Source organism: Macrotis lagotis, chromosome 3, assembly GCF_037893015.1.
Source record: "Macrotis lagotis isolate mMagLag1 chromosome 3, bilby.v1.9.chrom.fasta, whole genome shotgun sequence".
NCBI lineage: Eukaryota > Metazoa > Chordata > Mammalia > Peramelemorphia > Peramelidae > Macrotis > Macrotis lagotis.
Window position 1 is genome coordinate 276,445,357 of NC_133660.1, and position 26,488 is coordinate 276,471,844.

General features: G+C 49.1%; 1 protein-coding gene across 3 annotated transcripts; it reads left to right on the forward strand.

Annotated features, from left to right (window-relative positions):
- Positions 1 to 105: 105 nt before the first annotated feature.
- Positions 106 to 25,714, forward strand: LOC141516586 (tumor necrosis factor receptor superfamily member 26-like). Of its 3 annotated transcripts, XR_012476757.1 has the most exons (8): positions 6,008 to 6,085; positions 14,511 to 14,631; positions 17,848 to 17,973; positions 20,859 to 20,970; positions 22,781 to 22,854; positions 23,523 to 23,661; positions 24,445 to 24,597; positions 24,738 to 25,714. XR_012476757.1 is itself a non-coding variant. In XM_074227605.1 (7 exons), exons 2-6 carry the CDS (start codon positions 14,514 to 14,516, stop codon positions 23,627 to 23,629), a joined length of 537 nt encoding a protein of 178 aa, XP_074083706.1. In that variant the 5' UTR covers positions 106 to 185; positions 14,511 to 14,513; the 3' UTR covers positions 23,630 to 23,661; positions 24,445 to 25,714. The 3 variants fall into 3 exon arrangements, 2 of the variants coding, with proteins under 2 accessions (XP_074083706.1, XP_074083705.1); XM_074227605.1 differs by lacking the exon at positions 6,008 to 6,085 and adding an exon at positions 106 to 185 and having other exon boundaries at positions 24,445 to 25,714; XM_074227604.1 differs by having other exon boundaries at positions 24,445 to 25,714.
- The last annotated feature ends 774 nt before the right edge of the window (positions 25,715 to 26,488 follow it).

Here is a 26,488-nt window from a genome sequence, read left to right on the forward strand (position 1 = left end):
GACCGCCCAACGCTCCGCGGGGCCCAGAGGATGCCGGGAAACGTAGCCCCGGCCGCTGGCGGCCCCGCCCCGGCCCGGCCCGGCCCTAGGGCAAAGGGACCCGGGCGAGCGCGGAGGAGAGGCTGGACCGTGCGGTTCTGAGGCGGGAAACACGCGGGACGGCTGGAGGCGGGACGGAAGGAGAGGTGGGGAGAGCAGAGGGCCGTCTGCCCAGGGAAGGACTGCAGGGGCGGCGGGGCCAGGCAGGGCCTGGGCGAGGCAACCAGGCAGGGCCCGGGCCAGGCAGGGTCCGGGCCAGGCAGGGTCCGGGCCAGACAGGGCCTGGGCGAGGCAACCAGGCAGGGTCCGGGCCAGGCAGGCTCCGGGCGAGGCAACCAGGCAGGGTCCGGGCCAGGCAGGGCCTGGGCGAAGCAGCCAGGCAGGGTCCGGGCCAGGCAGGGCCCCGGCGAGGCAGGGTCCGGGCCAGGCAGGGTCCCGGCGAGGCAGGGCCCCGGCGAGGCAGGGTCCCGGCGAGGCAGGGTCCGGGCCAGGCAGGGCCCGGCGAGGCAGGGCCCGGGCCAGGCAGGGCCTGGGCGAGGCAACCAGGCAGGCCCCGGGCCAGGCAGGGCGCCGGCGAGGCAGGGCCCGGGCCAGGCAGGGTCCGGGCCAGGCAGGGCCCCGGCGAGGCAGGGTCCGGGCCAGGCAGGGTCCGGGCCAGGCAGGGTCCGGGCCAGACAGGGCCTGGGCGAGGCAACCAGGCAGGGTCCGGGCCAGGCAGGCTCCGGGCGAGGCAACCAGGCAGGGTCCGGGCCAGGCAGGGCCTGGGCGAAGCAGCCAGGCAGGGTCCGGGCCAGGCAGGGCCCCGGCGAGGCAGGGTCCGGGCCAGGCAGGGTCCCGGCGAGGCAGGGCCCGGGCCAGGCAGGGCCCCGGCGAGGCAGGGCCCGGGCCAGGCAGGGCCTGGGCGAGGCAACCAGGCAGGCCCCGGGCCAGGCAGGGCTGAACCTCCCCTTTGCAGTGGAAGCAGCCCAGAGGAGGCAGCTTAAACTCTGCTGTTTCTGTTATAAGTGGAAGAAAAACCAGCCGGAGTGGGAGAAGACTGTAGACTTTATTCACCAAGCCTGCCGGGTACGGGTACCCCACCTGGCATGGGGCACAATGACGTTGGAACATCAGGCCATTTATGGTCTTCAGAAACTCATTCACCTCCCACCTGGATGTTCATAGGCTCTCAGAGTTACAGTCTAAGAGGTCCACCCATTCCATGACATGTCCCTAATATGATCCCCCCATCATAGGATGCATGATATGCTGATGACCCCCAATCCTGGGGGGGGGGGGGTTATAGAATAATATTCAATGACCTAATTGCACAAACTCAGCTGCATTAGGTCAAGATCTCTAGGTCACGCTTGACAGGTTGAGAACTGTGGTTCTTCTAATCTTGGGTTGTCATCTCTGGAATGGGATTAGGAAAACTCTCCCCATTTTGTGATTGGCTGGGCCATTCCCCCTTTGTAATGGATTCCCTACAGACCCCTCTGCCAAACACACACACACACACACACACACACACACGCACAACCCTTGGGAAGACCAACAAAGCCCTACCTTCCTCACTTTCTGTATAACATGAGGTATATACAGTTGAGATGGGGAAGGGAGGTTGGGGAGGCATGAAAAGGTTGAGGAGGCCTAGGGAGAGCTGGAGAGTGAACGGATAAAGGAGGGAGAGAAAGATTGCCTAGCAGCAGGGAGTGCCCAGTGGAGATCATAGACCATCCATTTAGAGTGGAGAACATCTGCATGATTTTCTCCACCTTCATTGAGCAGCATGTGTGTAAGAATGAAGGCAATGCGTCATCCCAGATTGAGCCTTAGGCTGGGCATGATCCTGTATGATAAGGGAACTCAAGAGAGCAAGGCAAGGGTTGTAAGAAAGCACCAATGCCTTAGTTAAACTGGAACAATTAGTGAAGGAGAGTCATGTGAAATAAGTCCAGAGAAATGGGTGAGAATCAAAGAATGAAGGGTTTGAGACTCTAGCCTAAGGTGGTTGGATTTTATTTCCAAGGGATTAGGGAGCCATCGAAGCTTCTGGACAGAGGAGCAACATGGACCCATCTTAAAGAAGATGAGCAGGGTAGCTAGGTGAATAGAGCACCAGCCCTGGAGTCAGGAGGACCTGAATTCAAATTGGGCCTCAGTCACTTGATACTTACCAGTTTTGTGACCATGGGCAAGTCACTTAACCCCAGTGCCCCACAAAAATGACGAAAAAAGAAAGGAAAAAGGACTTTTCTTGCAAAGAATGAGGCTAAAAAAAAGAGAGAAAGAAAGAAAGAATGAGCCTGACCTGTGGAACAGTCCACTAGACGTGCTATTTCTCAACAACTCCTGAGTGGCTCTACTTTCCCAGCTCACAGCCCATCCTGGGCCACTTTGTCCTCTGTGCATCCTGCTTAGCGATCATCTGAGCTGTCTGAGTCTGGATTTAAACTCAGGGCTTCCTCACTCCAGGTCACCCCACTAAACCTGCAGGCACCCACTATTGAGGAGAGGACAGGGCTGAGCGGTCCTGGCTCTGAGGGCCCAGCCTTTGCTTTGTTCTTTAGTTCCCTGATATAATACACTGATGATATTTGAGATGATTGAGCCACAGGAAGTGGGGGTATATGTGAGCCTCAGATTCTGGAGTGGGGAAAGGGGAGCTTGGCTTCCGTTGAGCAAACCTGTAAGTGTTACACAAATCTTAGTGACCCTAATTAGTGGTATCATTAGCACAGTGACGGTTGCCAGGCTTGATAGTCAAATATTTCAGAAATAGAATTTTATTTTGCCATCAAAAATAAAGAATCCAGAGGTGGCCAGGTGGTGCAGTGGATAGAACACCGGCCCTGGCGTCAGGAGGACCTGAGTTCAAATCCAGCCTGACACTTAATAATTACCTAGCTGTGTGGCCTTGGGCAAGCCACTTAACCCCATTGCCTTGCAAAAAAAAACCTTAAAAAAAATAAGGAATTCAAAGCAGCGTGAGCCATATATGAAGTGACAGAAAGAGATCATACAAAATATACAAAAGGCAATGAACAACAAGTAACATGATTACTAAGTAAATAAATTCACAATTCCTGTCAAAATAGTTATCGACACACGTCATCCTCTTGTGTAAAGGTAACCAGGGTCACACCCTAATAGTTTTCTATGGCTGGTTGTAAACTCAGGTCTCCCTGACTACATACATGACATATAGTATAACTGTATAAGGAATGGGAATTTTTTAAAAAACCATAAGGTATAGACAAAGAATCCTCTGAAGGCATCATATATGCTTAATTGGACATTATTCAAATTTATAATTCTATAAAAAATGATTGAATACTATTCTCCTGTGGGAAATGAGTAATAGGATGCTCTCAGAAAAACCTGGAAAGACTTTGATGAGCTGATGTAAAGTGAAATGGACTGTGCATAAACAGCAATAGTGAGGTTCAGAATCAGGAAAAAAATCAATATAACTGACTACATCCAATAACAAAAATAAAAGAAGATAATTATCTTAATACAACACCCATTCCTATTAAAAACACTAGAGATTGGGCAGCTAGGTGGCATAGTGGATAGAGCACCAGCCCTAGAGTCAGGAGGACCGGAGTTCAAATTCGGCCTCAGACACTTGATACTTGCTTGGTATGATCTTGGGTTTCACTTAACCCCATTGCCTTGCAAATATATATATATTTAAAAAAAATACTCCAAATCATATTGATTAGAAAAATGCAAATTAATACAATTATGAAGTCCCACCTCACACCCATCAGATTGACTAATATGACAAAAAAAGGAAAATGATCAATGTTGGAGAGAAGCATGGAAAGAATTACATGAACTGATGCTGAGTGAAGTCAAGAGAACCAAGAGAACACTGTTCATATTAACAATAACATTGTGAGATGGCCAACTATGAGGATGCGGCTCCTCTCAGCAGTTCAGAGAACAAGAACAACCCCGAGAGACCTGCTATGGACAATGTCATTCACCTCCAGAGGAAACAAAAAAAGAATCAAGGAGTGACCTATCTTTCACTTTTTAAAAAATTTCTTTTATTTTTTGCTTCATTTCTCATGGTTTTTTCTTTTTTTGTTCTAATTCTTTTTTTTTTAAGTTTTGTTTTGTAAGGGTTAAGTGACTTAACCCCATTGCCTAGCAAAAAAAAACCTAAAGGAAAAAACAAGGATATGGTTTCTTTCTCATCACACTCAATCTGGATCAATATACAACATGGAAACAAATGGAAAGACTATCAGACTGCTTTCTCTGGGGGGTAGGGGGAGGGAAGTGAGATTGGGGGAAACATTGTAAAACTTGAAATAAATCTTTTTTGTTTTGGTTTGGTGTTTTTTTTTTCAGATTTTTCAAGGCAATGGGGTTAAGTGACTTGCCCAAGGTCACACAGGTAATTATTAAGTGTTTAGTGTCTGAGGCCAAATTTGAACTCAGGTCCTCCTGACTCCAAGGCCAGTGCTCTATCCACTGCACCACCTAGGTGCCCCGAAATAAATCTTTAATAAGGAGAAAAAAAAGCTTCATTTGCTTCAGTTTGCACAACTGTAAGATGAGGATAATATTAGTGCTGCTTCCCAGCGTGGTGAGAATTAAAGGAGGAATATGTTAAGTGCTTGGTGAACTGTCACAACTAGATGAATGCTAGGAATGATTACTGATTATTACCCAACAGTCTACAACAGGCTATGCCACTTGGCCCTGGGGTGCTTGCACACCATGGGGGGAGAGGAGTCATGCAGCTGTTCCGCTTCTCACTAAGTCAAAAGCATTTTTTAAAGCACCTCCTGTATACCAAGCCCTGTACTAAGCAAAAAAGACACTAAAGAGGTAAGAGACAGCCCCTACCTTCAAGGAGCTTACAATCTAATGGGTGAATTTGGTGTTTAGTTCTGTCTGTCTCATGGTGACTTCTTTTGGGGTTTTCTTGGTAAAGATACTGGGGTGATTCCCCATATCCTTCTCAGCTTACTTTACAGAGAAGGAAACTAAGGCACCCAGAATGAAGTGATTGAGGGACACATGGGACACATCTGATTGGCAGCCTGGGGACTCTATTCACTATGCTGCCCCTAAGCAAGGTGACCCCATGTTAACAGAGAGAGAGAGAGAGAGAGAGAGAGAGAGAGAGAGAGAGAAGGATAAATGAGAGACTGGGAAAAGAGGCAGGCGCTGAAATTGGGGGGGGGGCTTCCTGTAGGGGCTGGGAGGAAGGAAGGAAGCTGGGAGTTAGGGAGAGCACTGGGGGGGCGGGGCCATTCAGGGGATGAGGCCCCCTTGCTCCCCGAAAAGGCAGAGAGATACAGTGGATGTGACGCCCCCCCCGTGGGGCTGCCTCGGCACCAGCCCCCTGTGGGGAGCCCGGGAAGGAAGCCGGGGGAACACCCAGGCAGAAGAGGGGGAATCGGGGTTCCTGGGCCATGGGCTCCGACGAACCTCTCCCAGCCGCACTTCTGGGACTTTCTTCCCTGGCTTGGACACCCCCAGCGTCGGCCACGCCCCGGGCTCCGAGAAGGCTCGCAAGGCCCCAGGGACCCCCCTAAGCCGACGTGCACTCCGGGCCCGGATTCACCACCGTGAGCAGGAGCAGGAGACCCCCGGCCCCCTTCCACGCCCCCCCCCACCGGACGCAGCCCCGGGCCCTTGGGCACGGGCCGCGGGGCGCGCCTTCTCCTGGCTCCCCTTCCCCCTTTTGACACTAAAACATTGGACCCCCCAAAAGCAACCTGAGCCAAGGTCCCGCAAGTCAGCAGCTGGGGCCCGGGCCGCCCCCCCAGCCCTCCGGACACCCCCGGTCCCGCCTCCCGGCCGTGCCCCAGCCCAGGTCCCGCCCCCGCCATGTGCTTTGGGCGGGGCCGCAGTGACGCAAGGAGCCAGGCCGGGATTTAAGCGCGGGTCCCCCGCAGTCCGCGGGACTTGTGGGGACCCCTGGGTGGCGAGTGGGCCGGCCGCTGGGGGACCGATGCCGCGCTCCCGGCCGCCCCGCCCCGCAGCCTTGCTGCTGACCCTGGTCCTGGCGGTCGTCCCGGCCTGCGGCCGAGCCCAGGTGAGCCCCGCCCCGCCCCCCGAGAGCCCCTCTCCCGGCCCCGCCACTTTGGGGGGCCCCTGCGCGGCTGCCGAGCCGGAGGCCGGGGGTGTCGGCCGGGGGGCTCTTTAGCCTCCTGCCCCCCGGACCGGCGCTTCGAGGCGATGGCCCGGGCGAACTCTCCCCCCCCCCATTCTCGCCGGACCCCCGAAGCTGGAGGGGGGCCTGCGGGGGGGGGGCGTCCTCCGTTGCGGTGGGGGGAGGGGGAAGGGGCGCAGAGCCTTCGGGAATGGGGTTTCCCCAGCGCCTGCTTGGGGCGAAGGGGGCGGGGCTAGGAGCCTTCTGCTGCCCCGGGCGCCGGCTCCCTGCCCCCAGGAGCAGCCAGGCCTGGGCAGAGAGGTGCTGGGGGAGGGGCGAACGGGGGGGCCCCGATGCCCCGCTCCTCAGGGACAGGCCAAGGGTCCCACGGCCGGCGCCCCAGGAGGCGTCTGCACCGCTCCGGAGCCTTGACTCTGGTCTCGGCCATGGGGGACGGGCCGGCCCGGGCCCGCGTCCGCGTGAGCCAGCTGCCCCGTGCCTCCTTCCTACCTCTCCCCGTCTCTGTCTCTGTCTCTTCTCTTTCTCTCTCATCTCTCTGTCTGTGTCTCTCTCCGTCTCTTTGTCTTTCTCTTGTCTCTCTCATGTCTCTGTCATCTCTCTGCCTCTCATCTGTCTGTCTCTCTTGCTCTCGCTCTCTCACTCTCTCATCTCTGTGTGTCTCTGTCTCTCTCATCTCTCTCTGTCATCTCTCTGTGTCTCTGTCTATCATCTGTCTCTATCTCTCTCTGTCTCCCTTTCTCTGTCTCTTTGTCTTTCTCTCATGTCTGTCAACTCTCTGTCTCTGTATCTCTCATCTCTCTCTGTCTTTATCTCTCATGTCTCTCTGTCTCTTGTGCTCTCTCTCTCATCTCTGTTTCTTTCATCTCTTTGTCTCCCCTCTCTCATCTCTCCTTGTCTCTGTCTCTCTCATCTGTCTTTCTCATTTCTCTCTGTCTTTCTCATTTCTCTCTGTCTCTCTCTTCTCTGTCTCTCCTCTGTCTCTGTCTCTCTTTCACCTGTCTCTTTCCCTCTCTGACTCTTTTTCACTCTCTCTCTCCATGGACATTTATATGGCCTTGCCTCTGTCTGGTCACCTCCCCTTGATGCGTATCCTCTGAATCATGCCCACTAACTGGATGTGTCTCTTGGGGCTCTGTCCTGGGCCAATTTCTCTCCTCTCCCTTGTCCTCTTCCCGGGAGATCTCATCCGCTATCATGGACTCAGTGCACTGCCTTGGGAGAGGCAGCCTGCTAGAGTACGCTGCCAAGGAGCTTGCCCTCAGCAAGCCTGCACTTACTTCAGATCTGGCCCTGACGCATTCTGGGCAGGTCACTTCCTGTTGCTCCTCATAAAGAAGAGGGCCTAGTCCTTCCCCTTAGTTTTGTTGGGAAGATCATAATGAGAGCTTTACCACTCTTTGCAAACCTTAAAGTCTCTCCAAAAGGGTCATCACCAGTGGTGCCAGCCTCAGATATGGGCCTTCCCTAAGGGACCTGGGCTCTTAGAGGATCGCCTTTTCTCCACCTTTCTATTGGGGATCCGCCTTCATCCTCAGAGGATGTGTGGCCAATGGGGTTCTTTGTAGTCACTCAGGCTTGAGTCAAGGCTTTGGATTTCATGTTGCCTACCTCTCCCTTGGTCACTGAGCCTCAATCAAAGGGAGCTTGGGTGTCCTGGACCAGGTGAGGCATCTGGACTGAGCATCCGACACTCTTCAGTGATAGGAAACATTCTGAGGGTCTTATCTGAAAATGTTTCTAGTGGAGTTGGGGGTCAAATGAAGGCTCCAAATGTAATTGGTGATTTGATTCTTGGGTTTGGTTCTGCTCTGCAATGAATCACGATTCAGATTCGGGAATGTGGGTTTTGGAAAGAAAATAGAGATTTATTAAAGGAAATTATAACGTATTAAGAAAGTAATAGTAAAGTTAAAAGAGTTTAAAGAGAAGACAAGTGGATTGCTGATTGGATTGGCCAGGCTGGCTGTTATCTGTAAAAGAAAGAAATCTGCTGGAGTGAGAGAAAATTGAACACTTTATTCAGGAATCCTGTGGGATCTGGGTGCCTCCCCTAGCGTGAACCACAAGGTGGGGTTATTACATCAGGTATTCTAAGGTCTTTAGAAACTCGTTCCCCTCCCACCTGGATTTCATAAACTCGGAATTTGAGTTACAGTCTAAGAGGTCTGCCCATCACATGACATGTCCCTAATAGACTCCCCCCATCATAGGATCCATGACATGCTGATGAACCCCAATCGGCACAGGGGGTGTGGGGTTACCTAATTGCACAAACTTGGTTTGTCCTCTTGGCACAGTTTGTATTCTTGTACTCTAGGTCACTCTTGACCAGTTAAGGACTAGATTCTTCTTACCTTGGATTTGTCATTTTTGGACTGAGATTGGGAGAACTCTCCCTGTTTTGTGATTGGTTAGGGCCATTTCCCCTTTCTAATGGATTTCAAAGGGGCCCCTTCCACCCTGTGAAGACCAACAAGGCCCCACATTCCCCACACCAACTGACCAGGGTTCAGCAGGAGGCTGGAAGGTGAACGAGACAGAACCCCTTCCTCAATTTCCTTAAATTCTCCCTCTGAGTCCATGGGAGGGATGGTGACCTGGGAGTGATCCAAGTCCCACATTGGCGATTTTGCCTCTTGGGGAGGGGTCTCTTTTGGGTGGTCTTGGCCCTGGCCACCCCACCAGAAGACAATGCCATCCACGTCAGGTTGAAGGTCAGGCCCTCAGCTGTGGCCTAAATGAGATGATAAAGGGAGAAGGAAGATTCCCTTAACAAGGCAAAGCCCAGATTTACAGAGTTGGTCTCCAGCTGATCTCATCACTCCCATGCCTAGGTTGGTCTCCAGCTGATCTCATCACTCCCATGCCCAGGTTTCTCTGCATCACTATTAAGGCTCCTATCTCAGCAAGACAAAGGAAATTCTTCTTTGTGGGGGGGGGGGGAGTCCCAGCTTTTCCTGAGGTTTTAATATACACCTGACAGGTGCCCAAGCCATAATACAGATATTGTTCCCCAAACATCCTTGGGGAGGCTCTCCCCTTTCTCACCTCAGGGTCTAGGAGGGCTCAGATTTCACAGTTTTGACCTATGCTGTTGCCACCAAATTCACCTCAGTGCTCCTGTACTCCCAGACTTCAGGTAACTTCCTCACTTGCCCTTTTGCAACCCATGAAGTTGTATCTTTGAATCCCTTCAATGAAAGAATGAACCCCAAGAGGAGCAAAGAACTAAGCTCATATCTGGGGGGCTTTAATTTGATCTTGGAGGGAGCTGATGTCTCTCATTTCCTAATCAGCCATCACTGAAGGACTCAAGTCTAGAGAAGAGATCCAATGAGGTTTCCATTTAAGAGAGAAGAGAGGCTGACCAAAGCCTTTCCAAAGATCTCCCAAGGAAGTTGTTCTCTATCACACATGTTAATGAACCAGGACCACTCACAGATTGGCTACCCATGCTCCAAGGACTCTCCAAGGCACTTCATGACAGGTTAAAACCATACCCTCTGAAGCAGGCTCTCTGTGGCAGCTGTGGCACTGCTCATGCTGGTAGGCACAGAGCTCATAAGCCAGGCCCTCATTACAGTTATCATCTTAGGGAAAAGGAACCAGAGGACATGCAAGGGAATGCAAGCAGATTTCTGTTCAATGACTTTCACTTTCCTTGGGGTCAGTCCAGCTAGAACCCTGGGATTTGTAGTTCCTAGGCACAGGGTGCCATCTTGCCCTCAAAAGGACAGAGTTCCAAGAGTTGGAAAGGGGATGGGGATGGGGAGGAAGGAACAGACTTCTGTTGGGACCAGTTTTGTAAAGGAGTATCTTACAACAGAGCAGGAGAGACAAGAAGTTGGCCCAAAGGTTCGGTAGCCAACAGGCATCTCTCAAGTGTCTACTCTGCCAACCAGTTACCAAAACAGTACAAAAGGCAGTCCTTGTCTTCAAGAGGCTCCCAAACTAATGAGTAGAAACAACTTTGCAGGTTTACAGAGTCTGCCTGTTTAAGGAGATGATTTTGGACCTGAGAAAGAAGAGAGCTGAAGTAGGGCAAGGAGGGGAGCGTGGATGCTGAAGGGGCACTTGAGAGTGAGTGAGGCAGATGGAGGGCCCAGTCAACAATTTTCTTAGCGTGTCTTGGAGCAAACCAGCCCTTTAATAACTGCTCAGACATGGGCTGTTCTCTCCAAATGGCCCTCCCTGTGCCTGCTGCTACCAGCATCTTTATATCATTTTTCCTAGTTTTTCATTTCTGTGTAATGGAGGTCCGGTGCTTGCTCAAATGACATCTCTCAAAATGGAGGGCTTTGCCTAGGCTGGTTCCTGAAGAGCTGTTGGAACTGGTTCTGATTGGCTAACGGGAGAACTGGGCAGAGCCTCTAGAACGCTAAGTCCCTTTCCTCCTCTTGACTTCAATCAGACTTTGTTGGGTCATGTTCCCCCACACACACCTGGGAAATAGTCTCTGACCTTGGGAGCTTCAATGGTTGGGAGAGTGAGCCCTGGCATCCCAGCTGAGGGTTACCACCAGCTCGACATTGATGTCCTGAGGAGGAAGGAAGCACCTTAGGGTCCTTTAGGTCAGTCAAGAGGTTCTTTGGCAGCCACGCTGTTTCTAGGAATGACTTAGTAGGACCAGTGTCAGAGAGGAACTGAACTCCCTGAGTCCAGTCCCAGGTGGAATAGGAGGGTTTTTGTTTTATATCAAAATACCTACATCCATGACCATGAATACCTGTATTTTCTTCTGCACCTGGAATAGGGAGTTGGAGTCACCAGTACCTACTTGGGGTACACCAAAGAAAAAATGAGTCAAAGGGACCAGACTCTGTCCTAGGGATTTGATTTCGTTTCTCCTCTGGGGGCTCAAAAGTCTTAGTTGCGGTTTTTATTACTCTGTACCTTTAAACTCTCTGAAATACCAGAAAAAGAAAGTCATTTGGAAACAAGGACACTGGCACCAGAGTAGAAGGCAAGCTCTTGGTCATAGCCCTGCCGGGTCTCAGAGGAAACTGTTCTGCCCAGATTCCTGTGAGGGAGGAAAACACCAAACCTGGGTCTTTATCCTCATTGTAATTTTCAGTTCCTCAAGCCTTGAGTTTTCTCCCAGGTCATCACCCCAGCATCAGCATCAGCCACATTCTCTTGCCTCTGTCTCTTGGTTCTGGGCTTTTTCTCTGGCTGTCCCCCATTTCTGGAATGCTGTCTCTCTTTTTCTCTTCCTCCTGACTTCCCTGTAGTCCCAACAAAAGTCCCCTCTTCTACAGGAAGCCTTTCCTGAGCCCTCTTTTTAGTTTGTTTTTACAAGGCATTGGGGTTAAGTGACTTGCCCAAGGTCACACAGCTAGGTCATTATTGCGTGTCCAAGGTGATATTTGAATTCACATCCTCTTGTCCTCTTGACTCCAGGGTTGGTGCTCTATCCACTGCACCACCTGGCTGCCCCTCCTGAGCCCTCTTAATTTCAGAGCCTTCCTTCTGTTCATTGTTTCCTATTTTTCCTGGTCTTTACTCCTTTGGACTCATGTTTTCATGCTGTCTCTTCCATTAGCCTGTGACCTCCTTGAGGACAGGGGCATTTTCTTGCCTTTGTTTGGATCTCTAACTACAGTTTAGCCCCTGCCTGCCTAAACACATAGTAGGCTCTTTTTTTTAAAGAAAGATTGTATTTATTTTGAGTTTTACAATGTTTCCCCCAGTCTTGCTTCCCTCCCCCCATAAAAGGCAGTCTGTTAGTCTTTCCATTGTTTCCGTGTTGTACATTGATCCAAATTGAGTGTGATGAGAGAGAAATCATATCCTTAAGGAAGAAACATAAAGTATAAGAGATAAGATCAGACAATAAGATAGATTTTTTCTAAATCAAAGGTAATAGTCCTTGGATTTTGTTCCAACTTCACCATTCTTTCTCTGGATACAGATGGTATTCTCCATCGCGGACAGCCCCACATTGTCCCTGATTGTGGCACTGATGGAATGAGCGAGTCCATCAAGGTTGATCATCACCCCCACGTTGCTGTTAGGGTGGACAAGGTTTTTCCGGACACATAGTAGGCTCTTAATGCTGGGACTGGGAGAGAGCAGGACCCACTTTGGTCAGTAGTGACACCTGATGCTCTCTCTGTGAACAACCAGATTAGAGCATCCCTGGCCAGGATGGGCAATGAGAAATGGACCCTCGGTCCTGCCCACTATAATGCTCTATTCTCTCCTCTCCTCCCTCCACATCTCACTGGGGCACCAGCCCATGGAATCCCCTTCTTTTCTGAAGGGTGAGGAGGTGCTTCCAGAACCGAAGAGGTTCACCTACTCAAAGGCCTCAGGATGGAGGGAGGACACTCCTGGTCAACCAAAGTGTCTTAAGCACCTCCACTGTGTCAGACCCTAGGCTGGCCCCTGGAGAGGGAGCAGTAACATTCTACTGGGGAAGGATGACGTGTTCACAGATAAATAAATGGGGGTGGCTAGGTGGCACAGTGGATAGAGCACCAGCCCTGGAGTCAGGAGTACCTGGGTTCAAATCTGACCTCAGACACTTAATAATTACCTAGCTGTGTGGCCTTAGGCAAGCCACTTAACCCCATTGCCTTGAAAAAAATAAAAAAATAAATGTATGATCCACCCATAACCCAGTGTGTCAGAGCCACACTGTCCTTCCCACCAAAGGGCAATTGGCCCTTGATTCCTGCAGCACCAAAGACTCTGGGAAGAGTGGGGGTGTCAGACCCCAAAGAGCAGGAACTTGGAATTCTTCCTTCCATCTCACTCCCCACCTCTACCCCAAAGTAGAACTTCTTGGAAACTCTTGAAAAGAAAGCTGAAGTCTGGCTCAGGTCTGGGTTCCTCAGGTGGGACTGACAGGGTCCCTTCTGGCAAAGTGCTCACTGTTGGGACAGTGGGGCCTGGGAGCAGGCTTCTTGTTTATTGGTCCTCTTGGAATGGCAGGCAATTCACCTGGTGGAGGGTTTTTAATGCTAACAACACTGATAGTGTTCCCTAAGGCCCTAACTGTTCTAACCACTTTATTTTATTAGGTTTTTCCAAGGCAATGGGGTTAAGTGGCTTGCCCAAGGCCACACAGCTAGGTAATTATTAAGTGTCTGAGACTGGATTTGAACCCAGGTACTCCTGACTCCAGGACTGGTGCTTTATCCACTGTGCCACCTAGCCACCCCTAACTACATTATAATTAGTATATTTCATTTGATCCTCCCAACAAAACTGGGAGGGAGGAGCTATGGTCATCCCTATTTTATTTTATTTTTGCTTTCTTTCCTTTATTTTTTCTTTGGTTTTTTTGCAAGGCAATGGGGTTAAGTGGTTTGCCAAGGTCACACAGCTAGGTCATTATTAAGTATCTGAGACAAATCACTTAACCCTGTTGTCTTAGGTTGTTTTTTTTAGGTAGTTTTTTTTTTGCAAGGCAATGGGGTTCAGTGGCTTGCCCAAGGCCACACAGCTAGGTAATTATTAAGTGTCTGAGACCAGATTTGAACCCAGGTACTCCTGACTCCAGGGCTGGCGCTCCATCCACTGTGCTGCCTAGGTGCCCCAATAGGAGTTATTCAGCAGTCTCCGACACAGACTCCATAGCATTTATTTCCTAGGTTGCTATTGGTGTTCGTCCCCAGGTTGACCTGGTGATTCCAAGAGGGAGATGGGACGGTCACTTTGGGGGGGGTAGGGGGGTTGTCTTCAGCATCAGGAAGTCCTGGGTTCAAGTCTTTCCTCCTCTACCTCCCATCTTAACCCCCCCAGTCACCCCCAAGCTTTAAGTTCTAAGGGAGTTGCTCAGGTGCAGAGTTCAAGTGCCTTTCCCCCCCAGTGGAAGAACAAGAAGAACAGGAAGCCCCCTTGGAAGAAGACCATCCTCTGGCACACTTATCTTGGGTCCTGGTATAGCAAGGACCCTCCAACTAGTCGCAGCTTTGAACTCCAATGAGTGGGTTTGAGACCCATGCCTCTGGAAAGCCATTTGCCCCTCTATGGACCTGGCTGCTGACTGAACCTTCTGGTCTCTGGGCCAGTCGGGCCAGGCTTCTGGTGCCAAACTTAGCATTGCTTGGTGGCCACACCAAGGTCACTCTATCAGATCTTCCTGAGACATACAGACAAAAGTCAGAACCATAGCAGAGGCCGGTGGTGAGAGAGCAGCTGCCTTCGGGTGTCAGTCACAGGAGAAAAGGCTCCTGTGACCCTAGTCAGTCTCTGACATGGGGAAGCTCCCAGGAACAGAAGGTGCTCTTTGGCAAGTTGGGACCCTCAAAAATGAACTTGAAGGGCATATACTAGGCAGCTCTGCAGGTCTTCGGAGGAGGGGCCTGGCCTTCAGACTTTCTTTTGTCTCCCTTTCCAGGGCATGAGAAAACCAGAGTCAAACCTGCTATCTACTTTGCATGCCAGAGAACCAGGGGAGACCTGTGATTCTAAAACGGAGTACTGGCATAAGGAGCACTGCTGCCTTTACTGCCAACCTGGTGAGTGACGCCCTCCTGCCCACCTCACTGACCCCTCTTGCTCTCTTCCTTCAGCCCAGGGGCCCAGTCGTCAACTCCTCTCCCTCGGCCACTATCACATGGGAGACCTGAGGCTTCCACTCAGAATATGGCTGTTTCCAGGCTTCTTACAATTTTCTGATCAGAGCATGCCTGGGGTGAAGTGCCACAGTGATCCTCACCCCCAGCTCCTCAGCCTCAGAGTCAGCCTTATCCCGCTTCCCCCCATGTGCCCTTTGGTCCGGCCACACTCACTGTTCTCTCTATGTCCCCTTTGTCTTCTGCATGGTTGTGGACTAGAAGAGTCCTGCAGAGGAGCTGTAAAGATAGTTTTCAAAATCCATTTTTTCCTATTTTTTAAATTAACTTTTTTAATGATCTCTTTGGTACACAGACCCAGAAGTGCTGTTGTGGAACAAAGGGTATGGATGGTTTTATTTTCCTTTGGGCATAGTTACAGATTGCTCTCAGAAAGTTTGGATAAGTCACAACTTCCTTACAACCACCATTGTGCCTCAGTTTTCCTCCGTCCCCTCCAACAGTTGTCACTTTCCTTTCCTATTATATTAACCAATCTGCTGGGTGTCAGGTGGTGCCCCAGACTTGTTTCCCATTGCATTTCTTTCATTTAGAGCATTTTTTTCATATGACTATGGAGAACTCGGATTATTGTCTGAAAAATGCTGATCTGTATCCTTTGACTATTTACAAATTGACAAATGACTCCTTGTGCTATAAATTTGACTCTGTTCTTTATATATTTGAGAAATGAGACTTGATTAAAGAAATTTGCTATAATTTGTTATAATTTTATAATTCCCTCTATTCTATTTTCCACATATTTATACCTCTCCCTCTCTCTCATTTCACTCTGTCCCTCCTCGAAAATATTTTGCTTCTGATCACTACCTCTCCCCCATCCTTTTTGACCCCCTCCCCCTCCTACTTCCCTCTAGGGTAAGAGATTTCTATACCCAACTGAATGTGCATATTATTCCCTCTTTGAGCCAATTCTGATGAGAATAAGGTTGAAGCACTCCCCCCCCCAGTCTCCCCCATCTTCCTCTCCACTGTAAAAGTTCTTTTGGGGGGGTGGCTAGGTGGCACAGTGGATAGAGCACTGGCCCTGGAGTCAGGAGGACCTGAGTTCAAATCCAGTCTCAGACACTTAATAATGACCTAGCTGTGTGACCTTGGGCAAGCCACTTAACCCCATTTGCCTTGCAAAAAAAAAACTAAAAAAAAAGAAAGTTCCCATTAAAGTAACTAAATTTAATTAAATTAAAGTTTCATTAAATACCCATTTTTTCCTCACTCAGTTTTCCAGGGTAGGTGATGCTTGGTTGCAATCCTAACTTATTTGCCCTCCAAAATATCACATTCTAAGCACTCTGATCCTTTCATAGAGAAATTGCTAAATCTTATGTTATCCTGATTGTGGCTCCTTGTTATTTGGATGGTTTCTTGCTGGATGCTTTCAGTATTTTCTCTTTGACCTGGGAACTCTGAAATTTGTCTATGGTATAGTCCTGCAAGTTTTCATTTTGGAATCTTTTTCAAAAAGTGCTTAGTATATTCTTTCTTTCTTTCTTTCTTTCTTTCTTTCTTCCTTCCTTCCTTCCTTCCTTCCTTCCTTCCTTCCTTCCTTCCTTCCTTTCTTTCTTTCTTTCTTTCTTTCTTTCTTTCTTTCTTTCTTTCTTTCTTTCTGGCAAATGTGATTAAGTGGCTTGCCCAAGGCCACATAGCTAGATAATTATTAAGTGAGACTGGATTTGAACCCAGGTACTCCTGACTCCAGGTCTGGTGCTTTATCCACTGTGCCACCTAGCCGCCCCAGTATATTCTTTCAATTTCTACTTTGCCCCCTAGCTCTAGAATATTTGGGTAGTTTTCATTGATAATTTCCTGAAAGATGATGTATAGGCCTTATCATGATTTTTAGGTGGTCTAATAATTCTAAAATTATTTCTTCTCAATCTATTTTCCAGGTCAGTTGCTCTTCCATGGAGAAATTTAATATTTTCTCTATTTTTTTCCATTCTTTTGATTGTATTTGATTGATTCTTTGAGTTACATACTGTTATTAGCTCTCACTTTCTCACTTCTTATTTTTAAGGAATAATTTTCTTCAGTGAGCTTTTGTACCTTTTTTTCATTAGAGCCATTCTGCTTCCCAAGGCATTAGGATTTTTGTGCTTCTTTTCCCATTTGGCCTATTCTGTTTTTAAAGTGTTGTTTTCTTCAGCATTTTTTGTGCCTCCTTTAGCAGGCTGTTGACTCCTTTTTCAGAATATCTGGCATCACTTTCATTTTTCTTCCCAACTTTTCTTCTACCCCTCTTACTTGATTTCCAAAATCCTTTTTGAGCTCTTCCATGGACTGAGATCAATTTATATTTTTTTCTTGAAGGCTTTGGATGTAACTGTTTTGACACTTCTGAATTTGATCTCTCTGGCCACCAGGGTAACTTTCTGGAGTCTGGAGGTTTTACTGCTCTTTGTTCATTTTCCAGCCTATCTCTCGATTTTTAGTCTATGCTTAAGGAAGGTTCTGCTTCTGGGGTAGAGGGGGCCCCGTCCCAAGTTTCAGATTCAGAGGGAAATCTGGGGACCTCTAAGTTTTTGGTTCATTCATGGATGTATGATCTAAAGAGACTGTCCTGTCCTATGTGCTTGTCTATGAGTGACCACAAGCACTCCTTATTCCCTGGAACAGTGCCTAGGGTCTCACCTTCTCTGCAGCCACAAATGATGCTTTACCCCAGGACTGAAACTCAGGATTGTAATCCACATCCAAGAGTGAGCAATGAAACAGAGACCTGCCCCAGGTGCTGGCAGAAACCCTTGTCATTTGCAGACTGAGATCTAGAAGCCACCACTGCCAACATGGATTCAGGCACCCCCAATGCCTACTGTTGGTTTACTGGGGCCAGGTCTGTCCTGGCACGCTCACCAGCTGTGGTAGAGCTGTTCTGCCAAGCTTCTAAATTGTCTTGGGTTCCATATTGTTTCAACTCATCCTTTTTGAGGGTTCTTTCATTCCAGATTTTGTTGTGAAGCATGGTTTGAAGTTGTTTGGGGAGAGGTGAGATGAATTCTTCCTTTTTCTCCACTATCTTGGCTCCACCTCACCCCCCCCCCCCCCTTGAGACTTGGTAAGTACTGAGTCTTTTTCAGCCTTTGTTGCTTCCTCACCCAGGTACTTATGTACTTACCCATTGCACCACTCCCCACACTTTGGGAAGATGTCAGCCATGTCCTCTTGGAGAATATGCTCCTCACAATAAACTGGAAGTCTGCAGACCATGTACCCAATGCAGAAGAGGTGAGTATGCTGCTGAGCTGGGAAGCCAAATATCCGTCAGGAGATGGAGGCAGCCCAGGGGCCCTGGGCATCTGGTCAGGAGGAGTGGGTCAGAGTTGGCCATTGACAGCAAACTGCCATCCTAATCCTTCCACCTCAAGTCTCCAAGGAGATGATGGGGAAGGGCTGGAAGTTGGCCCCATGGAGGGGAGGACCTGGGTGGGGGAGGACATCTCACTGAGGATCACCTCTGCTTGGAACTTGGCAGGACTGGGGGAAGGGGCAGGCTTTGAAGTGTTCTTCAAGGTGCTAAAGGTCAGCCCAACAAAAAGGGTTCCTTCCATTGATGGCAACCTTCCCTTGATTCCTGAGGTGCCTGCAGGGGCACCAGGGACAGGAAAGAGGCGGGTCTTCTAGGAGTTGTCTTGCTCCTCAGAGGAGAGAGCCCAGCCAACTCTGGGGGAGTCCAAGAGGAGAAAAAAAATCACAAAAGTTGTGTTGGGAGAGGTTAGTTCTGAGCCTCAGAGCATGTGGCTGAGGGACTCCAATTCCCACCCTCTTCTACCTGGGCAGACTAGCTTCATTCCTGACTCCCCATGCATGTCTTACTGTTGAGGCAGCCCCACAGGATGGGGATCAGGACACTATCCTGCCCAGTCCTCACTTACATCCAGTCACATTCACTTTTGTGGGAGGGATGGAGATCCAACCCTTGAATGGCCCCCCCTGGCTAGAATGCTCTCCCTTCTCCATTCAGTCTACTAAGTGTTCTGGCTTCCTTCCAGCCCCAACTAAAATCCCAACTCCTACAAGAAACCTCCCCCCCCAATTCTAATGCCTGCCTCGTTTAACAATTTCTTATTTATCTTTTAAATAGCTTACTTCAGTGTGGGCAGCTAGTTGGCATAGTGGATAGAGTACCAGGGCCAGTAATCAGGAAGACCCAAATACAAATTGAGCCTCAGAGGTGTACTGGCTATGGAACTTGGGCAAATCACTCAACCCTGTCTTCCTCAGTTTCCTTATCTGTAAAGTAAACTGGGAAGGAAATGGAGAGCCATGCTAGTCTTTACCAAGGAAACCCCAAGAGGAGTCACCAAGAGAGAGCTAAACCAACTTGCTCCTTAGATTAGAAGTTCCTTTGCCTCTATTTCTGTCTTTTTACTTAGCACAAGGTCTGACACATAGTGGGTGCTCTGTAACTCTTTCTTGAATTGGTGAGGATGAGGAGGGCACATGATAATCTCCCCTGCTCTGGGGTGACAATGCCCCAGGGTCCATGGGGCATAGCCTGTGGTAGAGCTTCTCACTGTTGGGTAATAGTAATGATAAGAAAAAATAACAATAATGGCAGCAGGAATAGCATTTATAGTCCTTCAGATTCACAATATACTTCAAAAATGCCTCCTTGGACTCCCAGGAACCTTAGCAAACAAAACTCTGCCTGGAGCCAAGTGTGACTTGAACCTGAGTCTTCCTGATTCCTTTATGGAGTTGACTCCCCAGCTGAGTAGAAAAGGGTGTGGAGATGAGTAGAGTGGCAACGGGAGCTAGTAGAGCTGTAGTAGTAGCCAAGCTCAGTGAATAGCATCCTTGCTAGTGTGTTCTCCGGAGGACCAGCTCCTAGGGGAGGAAGCGTGTGGGGGAGGAAAGCCTCACACCAGAACAATCACTCCTGGCTGCTATATTGGAGCACGGAGGTTGGTCTGGCTAGAAGGGTTTCTAGACATTTGATTGTTCCAGGGATGCCCCCTTGGAATGGTGGATGACCATCTTTTTTTTTTTTTTAAGATTTTATTTATTTTGAGTTTTGCAATTTTTCCCCTAATTCAACTTCCCTCCCCCCACCCAGAAGGCAGTCTGTTAGTCTTTACATTGTTTCCATGGTATACATTGATCCAAATTGAGTGTGATGAGAGAGAAATCAGATTCTTAAGGCAGAGACATAAAGTGTAAGAGAAAGCAAGATCAGACAATAAGATACCAGGTTTTTTCCTAAATTAAAGGAAATAGTCCTTGGTCTTTGTTCAAACTCCATGATTCTTTCTCTGGATACAGATGGTATTCTCCATCATAGACAGCCCCAAATTGTCCCTGATGGTTGCACTGATGGAATGACCAAGTCCATTACACCACCCACCCATCACTGTTAGGGTGGACAGTATTTTTCTGGTTCTGCTCATCTCACTCAGCATCAATTCCTGCAAATCCTCCAGGCTTCCCTGAATTCCCAGAGGATGACCATCTTGACAGCCCCTCTGGGGTTACCTTAATCCACATATTTATCTTTAATTTTCATCCCTTTGTACATTTATATTTCCAAGTTACAAAATTTCCCTTCACCTTCCCATCCCACCTCCCTCCCCTCAGTAGGGAACAGTCAGGCTAGCATTTTACATACAGATTTTGTTAAACATGTTTGCATATTCGTCATTTTGGGCATGAGGAATTAGAATTAAGGGAAAGAGATCCAGAAGAGATCCTTTTTCTGAAGTGTTCATCAGATGCAGAAGGGGCGTCTTTTGTTGTTTTGTTTTACTTTTCTGCCTCTGGACGGGGAATCATATCTTCATAAGCAGTTGTCCTAGCTCTCTGAGCTGCTGCCATCAAGGTTGGTCATCGCACACTGTTGTCGATGTGGACACTTCACTCAGCATCGGACCCTCTAACTCATCCCACGCCTCTCTCCATCCGACCCTCCATAGTTTTTTTTTTTTTTTTTAGTTTTTTGGCAAGGCAAATGGGGTTAAGTGGCTTGCTCAAGTCCACACAGCTAGGTCAGTACTAAGTGTCTGAGACCAGATTTGAACCCAGGTCCTCCTGACTCCAAGGCCGGTGCTTTATCCACTACGCCACCTAGCCGCCCCCATAGTTTCTTATAGAACAAATCTGCATCTTTTTGGCAGAGCAAGTGATGCTGAGTCCCTGTTGGAGTTATGTCGACACAGAGTGCCAGTGTCAGGAGGGGTACTATTGCGCGACCCCCGACTGCGAGACGTGCCAACACTGCAGTAAGAGGTCTGTGTTCTCTAGGAGTGTGTCCAGTGTGCAGACATGAGTGATTCCAGGTAGTCTTCCAGTAGCACAGGAGGGGCTGTGCTAGCAGCTGGGGTGGGGTGGGGGGGCTGGATGGGGGCAGGGGTTTAGAAGAAAAGACTTCTTCAAGAAGATAGAGCTTGAGCTGAGTTTTTTTAATTGAAATTTCATTTTATTTTTCCAATGAGAGGCTAGAGTAGTTTTTTCAAATTTATCCATTTGCAAGTTTATGAGTTCCCTATTTTCTGCATATTTCCGTGTTAGTTATACTATGAAAGAGGAATTAGAAGCAAAGGGAAAAAAAATGAGAGAAAAAGGAAAAACTTAACAGAAGTTTTACAATAGTGACCATAGCATTCAGACTCCTTACTTGATTTTCTCTGGATGGGGCCAGCATCGTCCACAGCTGGTCTCTTGGGGTTGTCCTTGACCTCTGAACTGCTGAGAGGCGCCATGTCCTCATGGTTGATCATCTCACAATGTTGTGGTTAATGTGGACCATGTTCTCCTGTTTCTGTTGAGTTGGATCTGGAAGCCTTGTATTGATTGCTGATGGTCCAGGTCCACTGGGGGGGGGGGGGCTTCTGATGGAAACAACCAATCAGAACTAAGCACCAGAAAAGGCCTGCTCTGATTGGGTGGGGTTTGGAGAATTTTGAGGGCTCTGTCATTAATTGAGGGGCTGGAATGGAACAGAACACTCAAAACCAGAGAGAAATCCTAAGTATCTGTTAGTAGAAAGGAAGGAGTGAGGACATCTAAGGGGACCCCAAAGGACCTGGCCTCCCCAGGGAAAGGATGGGAAAGGGAAGAAGCAATTATGAAGCATCTACTGAGTGGCAGACACTATCATTATTTATTAATATTGTCTTAAAAACCTAACATCTCACTTGAAAAGGAAAAGAGGATGACAGAGTGAGCAGTGGCAGAGAAGGGAGACTCCCCAGGCACCTGGGAGCTGATGCCATTTGCTGTGCCCCCCACTTCAGGGCTTTCCCTAGATTCCTCTGGGTGCTCACCTCTCCATAGACCTGTCCTCTGCCAGGCTGCCTCTGCCCAAGCCCTCCTGAAATTTGAATTTTGTTTCCACCTACAAGAGGCCAGGACTCTCTCCTTGAATGAGGGGTTTTCCTATCTGGGGGCTCAGAGCTAATAGGAATGTCTTCTGAACTTCTGGCCACAGAGGAGGGAGCCAGGTGAGGGGGGAAGCTCATTATGGACACAGGTGCTCCAGAGGGAAGCCAAGGGAGGAGCGTTTCTCTGTTCCAACTCTAGGTCAGACACCATGCTAAGGACAAGCCCTTCTAGCCTGAGGGTCATGCTATGCTATGGAGAGGCAGAGAGGAAAGAGGGGTCTGTGGGGGGAACAGTGGGCCTGGGGCCAACAGTGTACAGTAGGGTGAAGTAAGAGAAGGCAGGAGAGGTACCAAGGGCCCAGGCTGGAAGGGTTGCCTAAGCCAACCACAAGACTTTAGAGTTGATCTTGAAGTGAGGGGGAGAGGGTTGAGTCAAAGTGGGATCTTCAGAATGGCTTGAATCTGGGAACTCCTGAAGGGTCCCACCTTGTTTACTACTCTGACCCACACTGATCCACACACATAGGATTGGAATAAGGGAAGCTTCACAGCCATAAGAAGACTTTCCTTTGTTCCTGGGTTCAAGGCTCCTTGGAGCCTGGGGAGGGGGATCAGTGGAGCTGCCTGAGCCCTAACCTGCCAAAATCATCCAAGAACCTTGGGGTCTAGGGAGGGTGGACAGGGGTACAGCCACCTTCACTCTGTTCTGGTCTCAGGTGTCCAGAGGGAGAAGAGATCCTTCAAGCCTGCAATGCCACGTCCAATATAGTATGTGGAGCACCTGACCAAGGTGAGGTGGGGGAGGGAACAGGGAAGGGTCCCTCTGAAGCCCTGCAGCCAGGCAGGTAGAGGATCAGAGGGGGCCTTGTGTTCCTTTAGCTGGGCAGAGCCCAGACCCATGGCCTGCACTGGCTGTCCACCAGGGTCCTGGAATCCCCAAGACTCAGAGCAAGTCCCACCCCTGAATGAGCTGGAGCCACCTCCCAGGAGTCCCGAAAACCCTGGCCCTGGAGGAGGCCTCTGTGGTCAGCCAGGACAGTTTTCCCTGATGGACTGGGAAGCAGAAGAGCTGCCTTGCCCAAGGGCAAGTTCCTAGTGTCTAAGGCAGGATTTGAATCCAGGGCCTCTGCCTCCGAAATGAAGCCCTCTTTCCTGGGCATTCTGCTCCTTCACAGGTGTCTTGGCATTTGGTCAGGCTGCTGTAGGAAACTAGGAAAGGAAGCTCTTAGGCCTATCAAAGGGACTCCCTTGGAACTTCATACCCAAGGGTTGCCCAAGGTCCAGGGGAATGGCCAGGCTTTCTCCATGAATGTCTTCTTCCCATGAAGAAATGATCCTGGGATCAGGAGGGGCCTTCTCTGCCAGCCCCCCAGACTGTGATTTGAACCTAGGACCCTGGAGGAGTGGTCAAGGTTCTTTCCTCTGGGCCACAATAACCCATTCCTCCCTTTACTGCAGGCCACACCTCAGGGGCAGACTCTGTCCACCTCCCCTTCCTGGATTTTGGACTTTGGATTCTTGGTGTTTTTGTTCTCATTTGGCACTGCACTGGTGGCATTGGCTGAGTTTTAAGAGTCACCATATGGACCCAGATGAGGTAAATGATGGGCTGTTGATGGTGGTCTGTCCTTTTAGAATAACCCCCCATTTAGGGTTGAGGGTGGGGAAGATGTAGAAACTCATTGTCAAAATTCATCTGCTTGAGGCTCCCTCCTGCTTCCTAAGAAATGCAGGGTGAGGGGCAGCTAGGTGGCACAGTGGATAGAGCATTGGCCCTGGAGTCAGGAGGACTTGAGTTCAAATGCAGCCTCAGACACTTATTACCGAGCTGTGTGGCTTTGGGCAAGCCACTTAACCCCACTGCCTTGCAAAAAAAAAAACAACTAAAAAAAATGGAGGGGAGGGGGAGGAGTTAGAACTGAAGCTAAGGTGGCTTGGCAGGTAAAACTGGTAGTTTTCCTTGGGGCTTGGTCCTCGTGGGGCAGGAAGGCATCCATCTCAGGGGGTTTCCTGGTGCAGTTCCCTAGAATACCTGGGCTCAGGGGATGGGGGCAGAGCAGTCCTGGATGGTCCCACTGTATTTGGGAGTCTGATGGCACAGGCCTGGTCTGAGGGAGGTGGGGAGTGCCCTTGCCCTGAAACCCTCACCTGGATACCCAATCTGGTGACCGGGTCAGGGCCTGTAGGCCCTCACCTCTGTTCCTTCTGTCCTCCAGACCCTTGGCCAAATCTTGTTTTCTCCAACCTGCTCCCCCTCCTCTTTTCTCAGCTGTGGCTCAGCCTAGTTAAGACCTTCATTGCCTCACACTGAGGCAGCTTTCTATTTATTCTTTCATTTTGAGAGACTGACTTCTCAGGATCTCCAATGATCTCCACTCAGGTCTGCCGGACCCCAGACCCAGTGCACTATCCACTGATGCATCCTCCTTTTGATGTAAAGGTGATTCTCAGTCTTCCTTTGACACCAGCGACCAAGTTTGGAGACCTGAAGAGCCTTCCATCCGCCTCTTAGCAGAGATGATGGACACTCAGGGTACAAATGAACTCTCTTGTTTTGGTGACACCACCCGCCTTCCTGGGATGACCCCTCAAGAGTGGACAGCTTTATTTCTCTGGTACACCCTCCCCCACTCTCTTTTGGGTGAGAATCTGTGACTTTTTCATCCTGCCCAGGTGCCAGAGCCTCAGAAGGATTCATTCCAGGAGGATCATGTACTTCGTCAACATCCATCTGCTCCCAGACCATACTGGACAGTTAAGGCTCATGCCAGCATCCTTGGGCATGTGGTCACTGTGATGTGAGAAATAATTGGGCCAAGTGGAGAGTCATAGACGACTTCATTTATTGATCAGGGGTCCAGAATATTTATAACTACAGGGTAAACAAGTTTCTACTCCAATTGATTCTTAAAATATTTATTATTCTTATTTTTTTTATTCTTATTATTTTATTATTTCTGGGGGGGGTTGCAGGGAAAATGGGGTTGGGCTGCACAGCTGGGTGATTGTTGGGTGTCTTGAGGCGGGATCTGGACCCAGGTGCTCCTGGCTCCAGGACCGGTGCTCCGCCCACTGCACCAACTGGTCACCCCTATTATTATTTTGGTTTGGTGTTTTTTGGTTTTTGAGGGGCAATAGGGTTCGGGTAACTTGCCTAGGGTCACACAACTGGGGACCGTTGGGTGTCTGGGGCCGGATTTTGGCTTGGGTGCTCCTGGCTCCAGGGTCAGTGCTCTGTCCACTGTGCCACCTGACTGCCCCTATTATTTTTTTATTTTAATTTTAATTTTTTTCTCTTTATTGCCCATGATGGTCTATATTAGGGTGGGCATTATGTTTACTCTCAAACAAGAATACTTTAGTAATATATAATAAAACGTCATTTATACAAAAATAAAAAGAAAAAATAAAAGTTAGAGGCTTTTTTTGACAAATGGGGTTAAGTGACTTGCCCAAGGTCACACAGCTAGGTAATTATTAAGTGCCTGAGGCCAGATTTGAACTCAGGTCCTCCTGACTTCAGAACCATGTTCTATCCACTGCCACCTTGTCACCCTAGAAAGAGTTTTAAGAGAAGACCATGCAGATTGCTGATTAAATTTTGGCCAGGCCAGCTGGCCAGGGTTCCACTGGAGATTGCAAGGTCAAAGAGGTCACCACCCCTCTGCTCCCCCAGAATCCATCAGATGGGGTGGTGACCTGAGCATGAAAGTCCCTCATTGAAAATTGTGCCTCTTGGGGAGGGGTCTCTTTTGGGTGGTCTTCCACAAGACCTGTGAGAATACAATACAAACCAGGTTGAAAGTCAGGCCCTCAGGTGTGTTAATTAGATGATAAAGGAAGATTCCCTTTACAATGTGAACAAGAGATTTACCAAGTTGAACAAAATATTTGCAAAGCTGGTCTCCAACTGATCTCATCACTCCCATGCCCAGTTTTCTCTGCATCATATCCCCTCTCTTGAATTATTAAGGACCCAGATTCTTCTGGGGAATTGGGATGAAGGTCTGTCTTCTGTAACTTCTTCAAAGCTGAGGAGGGGTGTAGCAGTCTCCCTACCTAACCTAACCTAGCCTAGCCTATTAGGGGCCCAATTGGAGAAGGAATATTCTACAGATGAAACTTGATTGAAGTGGCATCCAAGGGATGTAGACAATCAGGATCAGACAGAGACTGATGTTTGGTTGAGGTCATTAGTTGTAAACCTGTTGCTTGAATCCTAGAGAAGACAATAAGTACGAAAGGGCCAAAAGTATGAAAGGGCCATAAAAGAAGCAGAAGAACAATTATTATAAGTAGAACAATCAAGGGACTCAGAAAGGAGAGGAACCGGGAGCCCCAAGAAAATCTAGAGAAAGGGGAGCTCATGGTGCATCCAAGATGTCTCTTGCAGTATTTCCTTGGTATGGAGTTCCAGTTATGAA